Source organism: Molothrus ater, chromosome Z (genome assembly GCF_012460135.2).
Source record: "Molothrus ater isolate BHLD 08-10-18 breed brown headed cowbird chromosome Z, BPBGC_Mater_1.1, whole genome shotgun sequence".
Classification (NCBI taxonomy): domain Eukaryota; kingdom Metazoa; phylum Chordata; class Aves; order Passeriformes; family Icteridae; genus Molothrus; species Molothrus ater.
This window is the reverse complement of record NC_050511.2, coordinates 64,473,515-64,491,504: the sequence shown is the minus strand read 5'-3', so window position 1 is coordinate 64,491,504 and position 17,990 is coordinate 64,473,515. Positions and strand designations below refer to the sequence as shown.

At 44.0% G+C, this 17,990-nt stretch overlaps 1 protein-coding gene across 1 annotated transcript; it reads left to right on the top strand.

Moving 5' to 3' along the window:
* The first annotated feature begins 8,194 nt into the window (after positions 1 to 8,194).
* On the top strand, positions 8,195 to 11,616 carry PGAP4 (post-GPI attachment to proteins GalNAc transferase 4). Its single transcript, XM_036403373.1, has one exon. The coding sequence runs from the start codon at positions 8,280 to 8,282 to the stop codon at positions 9,465 to 9,467; it is 1,188 nt and encodes a 395-aa protein (XP_036259266.1). The 5' UTR covers positions 8,195 to 8,279; the 3' UTR covers positions 9,468 to 11,616.
* Positions 11,617 to 17,990: the final 6,374 nt, after the last annotated feature.

Below are 17,990 nucleotides of genomic sequence, written 5' to 3'. Positions count from 1 at the left end.
TGCCCAGCGGATCGGGTAAATCTCCCGCTCGGATCGGGGAAATGGCCCGCTAGGATCGCGCTGTCCCGGGGGAAGGCTTCCTCTCCCCCTGCAGGGGATAAGGGGGCGGGCGGTGCACCGAGGAACCGGCTGGGGGAACGGGGAAAGGGGGGCCACGAAGTTATGGCTGATGAGCAGCCACAACTGCTTATCGGGGCTGGGCTTGCCTGCTGTGGCTGCGGCACCCGAGCCGGCAGGGAGGTGGAAACCCTCCAAGGATCGTGGAGATGTTTCTGTGCTTGCTCCGGGGATATGCCTGTACATGGTGACGAGCGAGGACAAGTGGCCGGAGCCTGGCCGCGCCTCAAGAAACGGCCCCTCCCTTAGGGGAGGTGAGTGGAACTCTCAAGGGAACGGGGAAAAGCCAGCCAGCTTCTGCCCTGAGCTTGGTGCCACCCGGAGGAGCCCTCGCCCGAGGTAGAAGCGTGGCCAGAATCTCTCTGGTCTGAAATCTGGGTAAGGAGCTGAGGACTGGGCACACTGAAATGACCTCCGTGTGTATCTGCAAGGAGGGCAGAGAGTGGAGGTGGGATCAGCCTTTCTTATCTAACGAACGCCCTCTCCTCTTTGACCATCCCCACTGAGGTAACTGCCATTAATCCCAGTGCTTTACGGGTCACCTTGTGCTACCTGGCAGCTCTCCCGAAGGGAACGAGGAGCACCTAAGAAACCCAATGGCCGAAGTCGCTGACATTTAGAATCAAAGGCTGCTGAGGAAATCTGCAGTTGTGCTGTGATGCAGCAAAACGTGAAACGATGCTGATGTACACTACAGGTTCCTGGGCTGGCTTCTCCCCTGCAGTCACTGAGAAAATAATTTATGTACAACCATTAGGGCACATCAGGTTCAGCAAGCATTTGCCAGCACAAAAGCCAGGAGGAACACCCTCCTGCACATGTGAAATCTGCTGATTTCTTGTCTGTCCAACAAGGGCTTTACTAATTGTACCACAGATTATTTTTCAGCTCCTGCATTTACCTCATTTTCTCCCCTTGGGGCTCAAGCAGATCACCAGGATCCCCCAGAACCAGGGCATTCCATTCACCACGCCTTCCTGTGCAGGATAAACACTCTGGTTCTTGCATTGTGGGGGAAGGGGAGGAAGAGGGTGTATATTCCTCAGGCACAAGTGGTGAATACAGGGAAATCAGTAGTTTAACAATAGTACAGAGTCTCTTCAAAGAGAAATGCTTTTTATCAATGATGATGAAACATTTTTCTTTCAAACAGAGTTTGAATCACAGTACTCTGGCTGTTGTCTTGTACAGTTTTGCATTTTGATTGTTACATAGGCCAGTCCCAAATGGAAATTTACAGGTTTGTTATCAAAGACCTTTGTTCACAAATATTCTATTTCCTTATTCCTGTGCTTTATTCTTCACAGTCATAAACAACAGTAAAGCTACAACATCTGCAGTGTTAGCAGCCATCACCACATCTGTTTCCTTTTCTCTCCCTCCATTCTTACACCCACAACTCTTCTGGCACAGGTGAATTTTTAAGAGAATTCATCATTGTGGGAATAACAAAAAAGTGTTATTAATGATTAGATGATGATCAAATTACATTTAACGATAAATAAATTGCAAATGGTGATTAAGGAATAATTCAATTATAATTTAACAATGATTTAACAATAATTAATAATTAAGCTGTAATGAAACAGTAATTGAACCATGTTATAGTTTCTGCTTTCAACAATGATTTAAACCATGATTAGATTCTGCTACTTACTTCTACACCTAAAGCTATAGCTGGATATATAAATATCATGAACATACATAGGATGTAGTTGCAGAAAGTTGTTGAGACTGCTGGGGTCCTTCTGACACAGAGAGGGAATTCCAGTGACAGACTTACCAAGTTGGTAAGGGCCTTAATTTAAAGCTGCTGTGGGATGGGAACTTCAAGCATTTCAGTTTAAAGCCAGGGCGAGCAAGAGAGGCCCAGAACATGGGGAGGGATCACAATCAGCAGGAGGGCACCCGAATGGCAGCACAAAGGAATTCCAGCTACTCCAGTCACTACTTTGCCTTCATCAGAGTCCAATTTACCTGCCTCTGTGCAAAGGCATGGGGAATGAATCCTGGGAGCTGGAGTCACAGGCACACCTGCAGGGCTGGCAGCTCCTTGGCATCATGGCAATGTGCTGGGGTGGCTCCTGAAACTGCAGTGGTGGAATGGAAGGATACAGAATCTTTAGCAAGGGCAGGTGGGGGAGATGAGGAGAGGTCACCCTCTATGCCAGTGACCAGCTGGAGTGAATGGAGCTCTGCTCAGGGATGGATGAGGAGCTGTCCAACAGATGATGAATCAGGATTAAGGGAGGACAGGGACAGGTGACATTTTTGTGGAGGTTTGCTACAAGCCACTGCACCAGCACGACTGAGTGGATGAGTCCCTCTATAGACAGACAGACTCTTGTGATCACAAGCCCTGGTTCTCTTGGGGCACCTCAACCCCCTGTCACACCTACCAAAATCACAGACAGCTCTCCAAAGTCATTGGCTTAAGTCTCTGTGTTTAGCTATTACCTTGCAGACCTCTTCTCAGGCTGCTCTCCACTGCCACTTCATCTGATCTGACTGCTGGATAGCAGCAGAGGGAGCACTGCTTTCCCATGGGATTGCCCTGCAGGGAGGCAGCCAGGTGAAATGGGCTCTGTACATGTTTATGTGACAGAGGAAAATCAATATACATGAGAAAAAAGACAGAAGTTGGGAAAAATCTGTAGTGAATATATATTGAGTTCACAGCCTCTTTCACTGGTGGCATAGTCTTATCCTCTTAGTTCAAACAAAATGGGCCAAGTGTCATTCACCTGCCACAGCTATGTCCCTCTTTCTTAGTGCAGTAGCTTTCAAACTGTGCTTCATGGATCTCTAGGGATTTATGAACAACCTGTAAAAGTTAACCACAGTCTGATGAGAATAGCAAGCCAGCCTATGATGAAATTTACATTCAAGTTTTAACTCTGCAGTTTCCTGTGTTACCTAATTGGTCACGGTTACACCCTGCATATTTGTGCATTTTTACTGTTCCAATAGTGCTTAAATTCCATCTCCTTGGACAGAAAAGGTCTGTACATTCACTGACAGGCCTTGAAGAATGGAAAATCAAAACAGACAGCAGTGCCCTCAATTTCTATCTCATGCACCACATAATTTTTGCAAATGGCCAAGTCCTCTACCCCTCTCTAGCCGCTTCTCTTACACATCAAGCTGTCATTAATCTGTTAACTGTGACAGTGTTACATCTTTAGTACACAGATCATAAGAAACAAAAGTTCTAAGGGAGCTGAGAGCTTAAGTGCAGCAACCCTGATCTCTGCCTGGCTTATCTGATGATAAGATGATAGATGCCACTCATCATCTACGAACAACAAAAGAACAATTGCTTTCAGCAGTGCTTGAGGAGGTGAGAGATATATTTGGTACCTGCCAGTAAAATGCAATCAAATAACAACTACTGGTCTCTTACCATTAAGGTTCCTCTGAATGTTTTTTAGCAGCTCTTGCTGGGATGCTTGTATTCTCTAGGGGGTCCAGCTCCCAGTTTGGCATGGAAGTACAGCAATCAGATCTGTGGATGCTTGGCTTCTGCTGGACACTGGTGTTGTCAAGGGAGGCCTGATACATTGCAGGAATATTATCTGGCACCTGACCTACAAAGAGCTGTCAGAAAAACAAGAGGAATTGCAGATGAGAAAAGCTGGCCATCTGGCCCAGTAATAGGGATCAGCTCATGGCAAGGAACTCAGGTTTTGGAATTTGAGGATATCTGTACAGTCCCTGTCAGCATGCCCATATATTACAGGAGATGTCTATGGCTCCTTGGGAAGCTTTCATTGACTTCCTCAGATTCAAGCAGGATGTTTGTCACAGCACCACAAAGGCCTTGTCTCTGCCAGAGAGGGTTCATCAGCAGGGGAGCTGGTCCTGAGCTGGCAGCTCTTCTGCATGGTGTTAGGCTGGGGTGTAGAAAAGCTTTTCACTCAAAGGTTTCAGCTTGGGTGCTGCTATAGAATCAAAAGTGTAAAGTACCACTTGTGTGAGCACCATTACTCCCACCACTGCTATGGCTTAGTTGGGGCTGTGACAGCCCATGACATTTCCATGACATTTTCCAAGAGCCTGCCTTTGTTTCCCTCTTTCATCCCTTTTTAGAGAGATGACTCTATAGCTTTGACCAAATGACTTCATCCAGCTGTTTTTATGTTAGGAAAGAAATGGCTTTTCCCACTGACACTGAGAAGAAGTGTAGATAGGCCAAAAAGAGTAATTTAATAATGTAATTGTACAGGAATAGTTGTCTCTGTCTCATGGTGCAGGAAGGAGAAGGCAGATGATTTCTCTATCTAGGAACCTAAAAATTTGCAGCTTTGAAACATATAGGAAACTTTGTTCCAGGAAGACCTCTCTGTGGAGAGGAGTTTGGAGCAGACAGAAAATCAGCTTTCTCTTTTAAAGCACAAGCACAGCAGATAGTGCTTTGCACCCCAAAGAATACATTATTATTTTTCTACTCTCCTTGGTGTGCAAAGAGGTGAGTTTTCCTCAAAAGTTTAATTCAGCCAAGTAATTAGGGGACTAATGAAGATATAGATTTGGAATTAGGTGTTTCTGGAAGGAATTTTCATCATGAGAATCCAAGAAAAGAAACAAGCCAAATTACAGCTTTATATCACCACAGGTTCTAGTCGTGTTTAAGCAATGGCTCAGTTCTACACAGGACATGTGTAAATGTGGCCTCCATTGCAAGTATTTATATGGTTGCAAAGTAGTTATTATTCAGGTTTAATAAAGTGGGGGTTTTTAAGGCACTATGAAATCCAAACCTGATTCTTCCTTTTCTCCTCAGAAAACTTTTTTTTTTTCTGTCTGAAATGCCACTTGCATGCTTGCATGAAAAATAAACAAGATGTTTTTTCCCCCTAGAAAGGGAAAAAATTGAAAATGACAGTACAAAGAGCTCCTGAAAGGAGTGTCTCCTCTGAAGTCAGAACCATCCTAATGGCTTGAAAACAGCCTGAGCAGAAACTCTCGATTCAAATCCTACAGATATGAGCAAGATTCACCTCTGCAGAAGTAAGAATTTATTAATCCATATTTTGAGCTCTCAGGTTCCCAGGTTACAGAAGAAGGTGTGAAGGAGGTCAGTCTCTTCCCTCTCTTCTGATTTTTCAGCTTGTTTTTCACATTAACTGCAGTATTTGACCTGCTTTAGTACACTCCTGACCATTTTTAGCCTCTGTGGTTATTTCACTGTCCAGTGAAAACAGACTTTTCCTCACCAGACAGAGTGACAAACAGACAGTGTGTCTGTCCATGTGAGTTTGAACAGCTCAGGCAGCAGAGGAAGATGTGAAGAGTTGCAGTCATGTCTGTGTGTGATTACTGTTTTCTTGAGGCTCCCTGAGTTGCAGAGCATAATAAGAGCTCTAAGATCTCGAATTCTGTTACTGGTGAAGTGAAGCCAGAGTCATAATGCTTGGAATTACAACAGTGATTGGATGGCTGCATGGGTGGCTTCCAGTCCTGCGTGCTTTTCCAGGGGAAGCTGGAAAAGGAGGTACCTCCACAGATGGTGGTGCTCACCTGCACCACCTCACCGACCCTGCCTTGAGTCGGGAGCTGGGACACCAGCAGGTGGAGTCCCCACACCACTTTGCCAGCACTGTCGGGCTCTGGACTCAGTGTGAGTCCAGCTGCAGGGACCTGGGACATGAACAAGTTCAAGGGTTGCAGAAGAGCAGGATGTCAAGTGAGAACTTGTTTGATTCATCTCATGAGGCTGCAGCCCCCCCAGCTCTACTGGCCACTAGGGAGGACAGCACAACCATTTTTCCCTCTTCAGTAGAAGATGGTGTGAGGGAAGGAGGTCTTCCTTGGGTGAATGTTATCATCATAGAATCATGGGATGGTTTGGGTTGAAGGGACCTTACAGAACAGCTAGTTTCAAACTCCCTGCCAGATTCCACTCACTTAATCAGGTTGTTCCAAGAATTATTAATGAAGAAACGCTCAAATAATTATTACTAGTACTTCAATATATATCCCAAGATCTCATTGCCAGCTCATAGGTTTTGTAGCTCAGAGTTTCAGCATAGCTGGAAGATGGAAATTAAGCTTTATTTCCTGAGAACTAAACTACCTACTATCTTCTTTCCCCCTGTGGCCCTCACTTTCAAGTTTGGAGGCTTGCTCAGAGACAGTGATGCTTGTATCAAGAGAAGGCTCGACAGCATGAGCTGTAGAATATGATTCTGCATGTTTGTGTTCTCTTAATGCTTGTGACAGGTTAGCTGGAAGGCCCAGGATTCTGGATGAATAAATGCATTTAAATGCCAGAACTTTGCATCTGATGGATTTCAGGTCTTCACATCCTGAATCCTCAGCACTTGGATCTAGCAGCTGAAGTGCAGCCATCACCTTTAAGGCCTTTACAAGGTTCACTGATGCAATTCAATGCAGCATTTTTGCAACAGGATTGTGTAACAAGACAGGAAAAGAAAGCTATATGGAAAGAAGCTGCAAATTCTCATGCATCAACATGTAAATTCGTTCTCGAATTTAATTATTCTAAATCTTGTCTTGAGCCCTAAGAGTGCACAAACACTTGTGATTGTTTCTGCCACAAAGATGCCACAATCTATGTAAGGATGGTTTGAGATCTCACAGCATGAACTGCCTGTTCACTAACAAATATTTGGAATAACTCTTGTATATTTTGCATTAATCTTGTTAAAAGGCCTTTCATAGATGGTTGTCACATTCCCATATGGCAAGAGGAAAAGGTTCTCCTAATGGTAAAAACCAGCAAATCTGTGACCTCTGTAAAGAAGGCAATTCTGAAGTATCCCCAAAGCCAGACCTTGCTCCATGTCCTCCAAGTCTCTTCTTATACAAGATCCATTTTTCTGAGACAGAGGAGAAAAGCCATGATTTTTTCCATCTACCCAACTTTGCTTAGGCTGCTTCAAATGACAGTGTAGAAAAGGACAAAGAATAACATTTGATTGAACTATCATTTGATGATCAGAACTTGCTGAAGGCAAAAGGGTAAAAATTGGAGAAACTCTGCACTGAACACTCAGTGCACATTCAGTCATCTCAGTGAGGGGAACATGAGTACCTCAGTTCTTAGGGAGAGGGAATAGGAACTTAAAGGGAGAATGAGACAACAGATTAAAAGTGAGATTACTGACAAAAGAGAATTCATCTGAACAACCTAACTGCCATGATTTTGGGTAAGCTTTTGTCAGCCAGGCTGTGAGGTCTTCAAGGCAGCCAGAGAAGCAGATATGGAAAAATCTAACTTTGGTGAAGGTGGATATTTGCTTAAAGTGAATGTGTATACAAAAAATATTACATATTTATGTGACTACTTCAGTTTAAAATTGAAGGCATATACTTCTAAATTGTGTACTTTTAGATAAGGAGTCAATGGCTCAATTACAACATGTTCATGTTGCTGTGCCCATGTATCTCACAGGGTCTAGTTAGGAGGAGACATCTGAGAGAAACAGGCACACACATTACCCTTAGCATACACAGGCCCTTAGTGAAGTAAATTGGTGTCTTTGTTATATGGCTTCACATTTCAGGGAGTGAAAAAAAACCACATTTGGAAGTGTGTGAGCAGCAGGAGGGAAGCATCTATGTCTCCAAAGTGGTAAAAGTTTTTCTCTCCAATATATGCTAGACTAAGATACAAGAATTCTGGCTTTGCTTTGTGGCTGTGATCTAAACATTATTATGTCACTGTCACCAGAAAGGAGTACCTAACCTTTAACAGAAAGGGATTTCCACACACCCTGCTTCCACCCTGCCTGTTGTTACGTGTTTGAAGCACAGTAACAAACACACCAAGTTCTTTCGAGCTTGGTTAGATCAGAGTTCCTATGTGCTAAAAAAACCTTAGGGGTTCTTTGCTGGAAATTAAGTTGGGCTCATCTGTCCTCAATGTCCCAGGACTATGCTGTGATGCCTCCACCATAAGGGATTACACAGGGCCTTGTATTTTAGCTTACTCAGAGACTAGTCCCCTGTTTTCTGTTTTCTCTGTCAGTTCCTATTTCACTAACCATCCTTTTTTCTTCCTTTCTGGGCTTGGACAACCTGTGCAGGTTTGGCAGCAGTGGCCCCAGTGGTATCCTGAATTCCAGGGAGAAGGATGCATTGAAAGTGAAGGATTGAGGGCATGAGCAGTGCGGGAGTGCCCTCTTTCTGCAGCAGTTATGTTCCACCGAGCCTGGCAGCTCTGTGGGAAGTGGTGCCGTTGGTCCAGCCCTTTCATCCATCTCCTCACCCTGACTGTGGTGACTTTTGGTGTGCTGGCACCTTTGATCTGCCACCGGCTCCTGCACTCTTACTTCTACCTGCGGCGCTGGCACCTGAACCCCATGAGCCGGGAGTTCCTGGAGCAGAACCAGCAGGAGGGCCAGGATGCTCTCCATTACTTTGAGAAGATGCAGATGCCAAACGCCTCCGAGGCCTCCAGCAGTGACGCCTTCCAGCCCTTGCTGCTAATCACCATTATCACTGTGCAGAGGCAGAATGATTTCCACTACGTCTTGCAAGTGGCCTCCCACTTCCACCGCCTCCTCCAGAAATGTGGGGCGCGTTGCCAGAGCCACCGCATGCTCCTCTGTAACGTGGAGTCAGACCCCAGCAGCCATCAGGATGTCAGGCTGCTGAGCAGCCTCTTTCCTATGGTCAGTCGTGACAGAACTGGAGAGAATCCTGACCCCAGCCTGAACCAGTTTGAGAAGGAGAAGCAGGACTACGTCTTCTGCCTGGAGCAGTCACTGTTGATGTACAGCCCAGAGTACATCCTTCTTGTGGAAGATGATGCTGTGCCAGAGGAGGAGATATTTTCTGTCTTGCAGCACCTCTTCTCGGCCCGGTTCTCCAAGCCCTACCTCAGAGATGCTCTCTACTTCAAGCTGTACCATCCCGAGAGGCTCCAGCGCTACATCAACCCTGAGCCCATGAGGATCCTGGAGTGGCTGGGCCTGGGCATGTTCCTGGGGCCGGTGCTGAGCTGCGCATACTGCTGGGCCGCGGGGCGGGCGGGCCCTGGCTGGTGCCTGGTGGCGTTCTTCGCCCTGTACAGCATGGCCCTGTCGGAGCTGGTGGGGCGGCACTACGGGCTGGAGCTGCGCCGCCTGCACCCCGCGCTCTACAATGTGGCGCCGGCCAGCGAGTGCTGCACGCCCGCCATGCTCTTCCCCGCTGCCTCTGCCCGCCGGGCCTCAGGATACCTGCGGGGGCTGCGCTGCCGCCGGGGCTTTGCCAAGGACACCGCCCTCTACTCGCTGCTGCGGGGCAAGGGCGAGAACGCCTTTGTGGTGGAGCCCAACCTGGTGCGGCACGTGGGGATGTACTCCAGCCTCCGAATGAGCAGCGACCCGAAACTGCTGTGAGCTGCTCCTGCCCTGCCACACAACAGCACCCAGCGCACTCGCCATGGGGCACATGGACAGTGTGCAGACTTGGAGTCTGTGCTGCTTGTCTCCACATGGGCAAAAATAATTCTCTCTAAAAGTACAAGTTTTCTTAAAAAATCAGCTTTTGTTCACAGAGACCCTGTTTAATACGAACTTGGAACTAATGCATCACCATGCAACACCTGGGAGGGAAGTGGAGGATTCCAGCTCACTCTCCTTAGCCATTCCCAAAGAAAAGCTCTCACACCAACAAGCATGGCTTTCCTGCCTACTCTTCCTGGACAGTGGTTACAAAAATCCTCTCACCTAAGGGCAGCAGAAATGTTGGACAAAGTGAATGTTTCAAATTTAAGCTAATGAGGAGGGGAAGGCCTTATTTCCCCATCCTTACTAAGGTCTCATCTCTGACCTGTCTCTGTTCCAAAACTCTGGTTTTGAGCACACCCTTCAAAAGCAGAAGTGGTTTGCAGGAACTTTCCCACAAATTCTGCCTAGATTCTTCAAAGTTTTGAAGTCTCTTTAGCTACTGTCTTCCTATCTGCACCTCCACCATTCCCACTTCTTTTGCTTCAACCAGAGGCTCTTAACAACAAAACCTCTCTGCTTCATTAAAGGTCACCTCTGAAAGTAGGGATAGGAAAACAGAATCACAGCCACTGGTGTCACATAGATGGGCCACAAAGGCACATTTTCATTGATACACAACGCACATTGTACACAATGTTTGCTGTGTTGGTCGGGATCATCACTCATTGTACTGGATCCATTAAAAGAGGTCTTGTCAGCCATTGAGTGAACTTAGACATTCAACATTAATTTACCTTGACTTTCCCTCAGCAGAGAGGCAAAGGAAAGATTCAATCAGGTGCTGTTGTTGTGCAGGATCCTTGTTCATTCTGGAGCTGTAATTCACAGCTCAGCTGGAGTGGTTCATTCACTGCTCCTGGCAGAAAACAAAATACCTGTGGGAAACAAAGCTGTTCACAAGAGCAAGCAACAATAGCACAGCACATCAAGGGGCCACTCTGACAGTGACCATGTCTCCTGGTTGTTAGGCATCTGGGAGAGGTACTTTGCACCAGGGCTGTGAGCACAGTTAAATAGAAAACCTTGCAGATGACAAGAGACCTCATACTGAAAGAAAGCCGGCAAAAATTGGATATATCTGATGAAAAGCCTACTTTGGCTTTAGTTAACTTTGAATCAAATTCATTTCAAGGTGGCATTTGGTTGAGCTATTTTAAAAACCATGTTCCTTGCTTTGGAATGAACCAAGAAATTATTTTTTGTTGAATTTAATCAGTGGGGGTTATTTTGTTTTTTCTTTTTCGTAACGAACGGGTTCTGCTTTGAATTTTCTTGTCCCAGCTCTCTCCCAGGTGATTTATGCCTTAAGCTTTAACAAGTGTGATTGTAGGTGAGAAATACCTAAAGCTGTTGAGAGATGAAACCAAAGAAAATGGCGACCCTCCCTCTGTCAGCACGGTGGGCATCAGTTACACATCACAAAGGCACAGTGCAGGTTAGCTGAGAAATAGCATGACACCAGTGCTTTGCTCTCCAGTAATCAGCTGGATACCTTCAGAAAATCTTTGGAAATTAGAGTGAGTAAAAACTGCTTGTGGGTTCCATGCCATTCCAAAGGCCTGGCCTTTAGGCCTCCTGGCAAAAGACACCAGGAAAATGGCACAGGCAAAACGACATTTTGTTCCCAGCCACTGGAAGCCCTGGAGATGCCAAGGTAGTCACACAGTGGCAGGTGAGCAAATCTCTCATCTGGCTTCACTGCAGTGGGGTTTGGGTATCAGGATTTGAGTGTCACTGTGTATTTATTCCACCAAGTGCCTGCACATACAACTGGTTTCTGGATCTTCAGCTGTGAATGTTTCAGTGCTTGCTCTTCTCTCTTTTATGTCCTTAGACTGTAAAAATCCAGGACAGTGTTCTGTTCTTTCCATTCATATTCATTCTTGCAAAGAAAATCTCACAGCAAGAAATGGAACAGACAATGGAAAAAGGAAGAGGGGAAAGCAAGCAAGCAAGCAAGCAAGCAAGAAAGCAAGCAAGCAAGCAAGAAAGAAGCTGTATCCAGTTAATAAATGTTTTGTTGTGAGGAAATGATTTATCCATTTGTCTCAAAGTTATTTTCCTGTTTGTCCAGTAGTACTTAATTTGACGTTTCAAAAGTCCAGGAGAGGTCAATAATTTCACTGAGCCTCATAGCTGGAAATTAAGAACACGAATTTGAGGCATCCCTTCTAAGCCAGAAGATAATTTTCATGGCATAAGAGATGACAGAATTTGACTGCAAGACCAAACAATGTGCAGAGGGCCCAGGGCTTGAACTTGCCAGTGTGAGAGTTTCAGATAAACCAGTCCTTTGTGCAAGAAGCAGGTTGAGAAATTCTTTATGTCCTTCTGGGACAATTTCCTAAAGTGCACAACTCACCTTCACAATAGAGGTGCTGCTTTGCTGAACCTCAGAGAGCTGTTCTGAGTTACTCAGGTACTTGCACAGTGCCCACCCTGCCAATGGGGCAACCCAGGAAAGGGCTCCTGCGGCTGCCTTCCAATCTCCCAGAAGCAGATTGAGTCTTCTTTCTCTTTTCTGTGCTGCATGTTTTACTAGAAATTAGAAGTCAGAGAAGTGCACATCACCCTCAGAACAGAGAATGGGAGGCTACTGTGAATTCTTAATTCCTGTTGGATTTTGTTCTGAAGTTCAGGCTAAAAATGCAGTATTCAAACACCCAAAAGCCTTTTCCCTCTCTTTCCTGTGAGGGGAGGGGAGCTGAGCTGCCCCATCTCAGACTACAGAAATTCAAAGCATGGTATTAGCTCCCTGAAATGTGGCCTTAAGAGCTTGTTTTCTTTCACTTTAAAACAAGCTTAGTGACTATTTTTGAAACAAACAGTATGGATTTGCTTGGGTATAGGTTCGTTCCCAATAGTTTGGAGACTTCTTCAATGCAGAAGCTGCTGCTTGCACAAGAGGAGTCTTTCTTGATAGGCCAACAGCAGGACCCAAGGCTTTATTGTCCAAGATAGTTCAGGGGGAGTTATTAACAAAAACTACATTCAGTTCCAAAGTGTATCCAACATAAGCATGATGCAGGCACAGGGCATAAACTGACAGGTCTCTACTAGATTAGAAGCCCAAGAGGATTCTCTAACTCCAGTAGGTATCAATGTTTTACTAAGAAGACACTGGATTTGAAGAGAGAAAAGCCATCCTTCCTGTGGTGAGGAGCTCTGAATCACCAGATTGGGTATTTCAGCAGCAATTTGTCTGGATACAGGCTGAATTGTTTGGTAGGGTGTTTTTTTGGGGATTTTTTAAATTTGTTTGGTTTTGTTTTTTTTTTTTTTTTTTTTCTTTTTGGTTTTGGTGTTTTTTTGGTTGGTTGGTTTTTGTTTTCTGGGTTTTTTAAACCAAATTTATTTACAAGCAAACTTTCCACAAAATAAATAACCTTTCTATAAAGACTCTATTTATAGTATCTTCTTTCCGTGTCCCACTGTTTGTTTTCCTGATTGGCTGATCCATCTTTCCTTACCATATTTGACAAAGAAAGTTACTCCTATGTTCATGCATTGGCACAGATGCTATAATTTTAATCCAGCCCCACTCAAAGCAGGTCTTATTAGACCAGGTTTCTCAGGCCCTTCTCCAATCAAAATTGAGGCATTTTAACAGGGACCTGAGGTAAAATCAAGCTCTGAGTGCTGAAATTTAAACTTGGCTTACTTTTGTATAGAGAGGGTACATATTTCACAAAATAAAAAAGGTAATTTTCTGTGAGAGACAGTTGTAGTTACAAAGGCATTGGCAGTTTCTCTCCCAAAGTCAGAGTTTCATTTTGTGTATTTTCACACCAGCTTTACAGACATCGTATCTGAATTCAGCAGATGGCAGGGCCCAACATGTGGCTCTGAATAATCTTCAGTAAAACACAAACTTGCCAAAAATGCATGGAGAATTAGGTACTCCATGGTCTGTGCTTCTTCACTGCATGTCTCCATTCTGGAGTAACTTCATTTCCACTGATTATCTGTCCTGACAGCTTTGGGAGAATCCACCCCATTAGCCAGTTTATCCATGTACCTACAGGCTAAGGATCAACATCAGTGTCCCTTCCCATGACTTTGTTCTTCATGGCAACCTAGGAATGCCATGTTGATGGCTAGGTAGCTAGGAATGACAGTGATTTTTAAATGTTGATGAGTTACGTTTTATTGTTCTGTTTCTGAGCCTCTGGGCAGCTGTGCCTACTTTATCTTAGAATTTCTGCCTCCGTGTCCAGTGTTCCTGGACAGAAACCACATCTACAAATGGTCCTTTCAGCAAGCTCGTCCAGTTCAGACATCTGCTGTGGTTTGTATTTTGCAAACAATGCAAATATTAACATGCATTAAAAGCACCTAATTGTGCTTTTTTGGGGTATCATGTGCTGCTCAGATAAACAGGTAATAAATAGTTAAATGTCTCCCTTTATAGAACCCAGGTGTTTGCCTTCTTGCTTTATTAAAAAAAAAAATGTCAACGGAAAGGCACAGAGACCAGTGTCATTACAGCATTTACCTTCATGTCCTGTTACAGCTGTTTTTCACAGCCCAGGAAAGTTGCTGCAGGCAGCTCAGTTTAAAGTTGTATGCTTGTTTAATATACCCACTATTTAAATTAGTGCAAAGATCTGTGTTTTGATAACAGCAGTGTTGTGTGCTTGCCTGTTTTTCATTCCAGGTCATGATGCTTGTTGCAGCCCAGCTTTATGCTGCATAGAATGCAGAACAAAGTAAACCCATTCCTTCTGTAATCTCCTTGGTGGTTTGAGTCTGTTCTGTCCAACACCCCCCAGCCCACCTGCTGTACTTGTCTGCAGACTCTGCTGTGGAGCCAAAAATAGAGGGGCATTTCTTCCAGTGGGGTTAACCAGCCAGGCTCTTCATATTGGGGGTGAGGGCTGTAGGTGACTGGGGAAAACAAACCACTTAATAAACAATACCTCTGATTAGATAGGGATGAACAAGCTGGACTTTGAGATGGTTAAGCAAGACTGCAGAGTACAGAAAACAGGAAACATCCAGAACAGTGTGAAGAGGTGGGTAGGAGGCAGACTCCACTCTGCTTGAGCCTGCTCAGATTAGACTTTAACCCCATCACACAGGCAGCAGCCTCACAGGGCAACAGAGCCAGGTGTTTTTCATGTGGATGCATATTATTCTTGGACATTTTCCAACTCCCAGTGTTTTTTTCCATTCCATTTCAATCAATTTTACAGGTTTGACCACATCCAAAAGTACTATTTAATTTACTTAAGCGCAGAGAGAAGCTGTAAATTTGTAATTTTTCTTGTGGTGACCATATAATCTCTGATGTTGCTTCATCCATTTGTTTTTCATCATTCTTTCTGAGGTGTACTACAATTTATCTCTCTCCCATTTTACTTATTTTTTTTATTTATGATGCTAGGTTATTTGAGTAAACGCAAAACATTATCAGAATTACACTGCTAGAAACAGACATAAAAATCACAATCTCAAAAATCATAAGCAATTACAATATTTTTATCTGTCTTTAAAACAGGCTTTCTGTTGATTTTATTGTATTTTAACCAGCAAAACTTCACCTAAGTGCACAACTGTTAGATCCTTTGACAGCAAGGCTGGATATAACAAGGACAGCAGTTAAATTGTCAAATTCCAAAATGTAAACCCACAAATTAAGACCTAAGCAATAACCCATGTCACATGTGAATAGTTTTCAATGGTCCTTAATATTTTTAAATGCATACTTCTATCAACTTCTATATGGGAATTCCAGATGAGAGGGTTGACACCAGCAAAATCTCCAAGCCATTCAAGTAGAAAATTCACTTATGTTGTAAGACATTTCTTGTGTTTTACCCTAAGCAATCTCTTTTATAGCTAACTACTGCTTTCTATTTCTATGCTATAAAAGGCACAACAATGAACATTTAAGCTCTGTAACTAGTTGTGCATCTTGTTTACAGTGATGTTTCAAACACAGCCATAAAGTTTTTTATATTGCAATACTTTTTCTATCAACTCTTTCATGAATACATAAAAAAGCCATAATAGGTGCAGAACTGCCCCCTGTATTTAGATATGTATTTAAGCAATCAATTCTCAGACATCCAAAACTCAAAACCAGCTAGTAATCCGTTCTCTAATAAATCATTGTACTCTTCCCTAAAAAAGTGTATCAGCAATCACTGCAATAGTCTGCATAACCGTTTTTTAAAAATACAAAAAACTGAGAGTAGTTGTTCTTTAGTGCAACTGACCTCCCCTCTTGTTCACCCTATCCTTATCTTTGACTGGGATCTTTGTCCTATGTCCTCCTTGCCATGCCAGAGGCTGAGGGGGATGAGGAACCCCAGGGTTGAAGAGGAGAGATGGTTCTGCCTCTGAAACTGAACTCCCACTGGGAGCCCTGCCTTCCTGGCCACCGGAAAGGTGTGAGTTGCCAGGTCTGAGATGAAACACTACCTCCATGAGACAGAATTACAGCTTGGAAAATACACCAATTTTGGCATGGAATAGTTAGTGCAGGCAGTGATTTGGTACTTCTTATGGGCCAGGTTAGTTGTTTGGTAAATGGAAGTGCACTGCATACCACCCATAATGCAAGCTTTGCACCCTTATTATTATTTAAGAAACCACACTACTATAACCTCACTTTTAAGAGGCACAATTATTCCCAAAGTATGACTATGTGTGATGGAAGTATGTACTCTTTTCCAGTGTAATTTTAATATCACTGTTATTTCTGCACAGTATGGTCAATGTGATGGGTCTGCAAGCTACCACCTTACAGCTACATCATCTACTATGATTCTTCATTCAATTTTTTTATCTGAAAAGGCTCCCATTCCTAAATTAAGTGAAAAAATTAAGTGTCGTGTATATTCACCTTTTTTTCCCTCTGTCCTGAAAATCTCTGGAGGACCTGTAATCCTGTGCTTGGAGTGCTGGATTAAAGGGTTGGAAGGCCTGGAAAGGCACACAACAGCTATTATCCATCTGGAAATACATTTATATACTTCTGAAGAGTTAAGAACGCAAGGTGGACTGCAGGGGATTATTTAAAGTGTATCCTAATGTGTGACACCGCTTTTTTTCAAGAAGACTCCTGCAGATTTTCTCTAATAGCCTGTGAGGCCATATTGCAGATGACATTGAGAACAAAACACTTCCAAGAACTTCCTTCCTATATCAGCTTCTAGCCAAAGCAGGAGCAACAGGACTCAAACTCTGACTTTGAGGAAGAAGACCACCATTACGGCACCTTCTTGGTCTCAAGAGGGTCTTAGATAAGATATTTAATTAAACATATTTTTACTCTATATTAGATGCTTCTGTTGTGGTGGAGAAACTTTAATACACCATGGATGGTGTATTAAACCTCTGCTAGGATGGGAGAAATGGAATGTAAAGCAAACACTGTAAAGCAGGGAAGGCTTTATGTCCATGTCATGTGCCACAGCTTCCTTCAGGAAAAAAAACACAGATCAGGTAGGGCAGCGTGGAGGAAAATAGGAACAGAAGCACAAGGCCTTTGACTGGACTGCACTGTCAGCTCCTTCAGAGGTTTCTCTGCTGACTGGCAGCCTGGCAGGCTCCTAAGGTTTCCTACAAGCACTGGCCTTGCCATGCAGCTGCACAAGAGAGGCTCAAGGAGGAAGACAGTGTTGTGGAGAGAGAAATCAGGGTCTCACCTGTCCTTGTAAAGGCCAAAGGGTCACTGCAGCAGCCAAACAAATGGAGAAACGACGTCATTCTGCAGGCAAACACTGGGTCTCTCTGGTAAAAATGTGCCAATGTCCAAGGTTACAGAGGGTGATGTTCCTGAGGGTATGATGCTTGTCCAGCAGTCCTTGTGCTATACTTCCCTCCAGGACTACTGGCCTGCAAGATCAGGAGAAAGAAATTAAAGCAATTAATCAAACCTATAGGCCTAGAACTGGTGAATGATTCTAGTGTGGATTCATATAAACTGCAATCCTGATACACCATTTATACAGCATCAGTATTTTTCACTAAAAAATTCTGCTAAGCAACAGAGAAGTTTTCACATCACCGCAATATGGGTGGGCATCTCAGTGGGATTTGGGGGGGAAAATCTGGCTTGCAGCTGTGAACCTCAGTGTGGGCATATGCGGTCTGACAATCATTAATTTTACAAGTACACTGTGTTACAGAAAATCAGAACTTGCATTAAACTTTATTATTAAACCTGATACTGTAGCATCACATTTTGCCTTTCCATATACCAACTGGAAAAGGAACATATGGTTCCATGCAAGACTTTCCAGTAAGGAAAAGCAATGTAACACTTAGGAAGACACTGAAATGATACCAGCTCATGCCAGTTAAGGATCTGTTGAATTGTTTCTGCATTTTGTTTCTGTTCTTTCTTCCTGCAGTTTCCTAAGTATAAGCTTTCAGAAGATCTAACCCTAAATGATAAAGCTG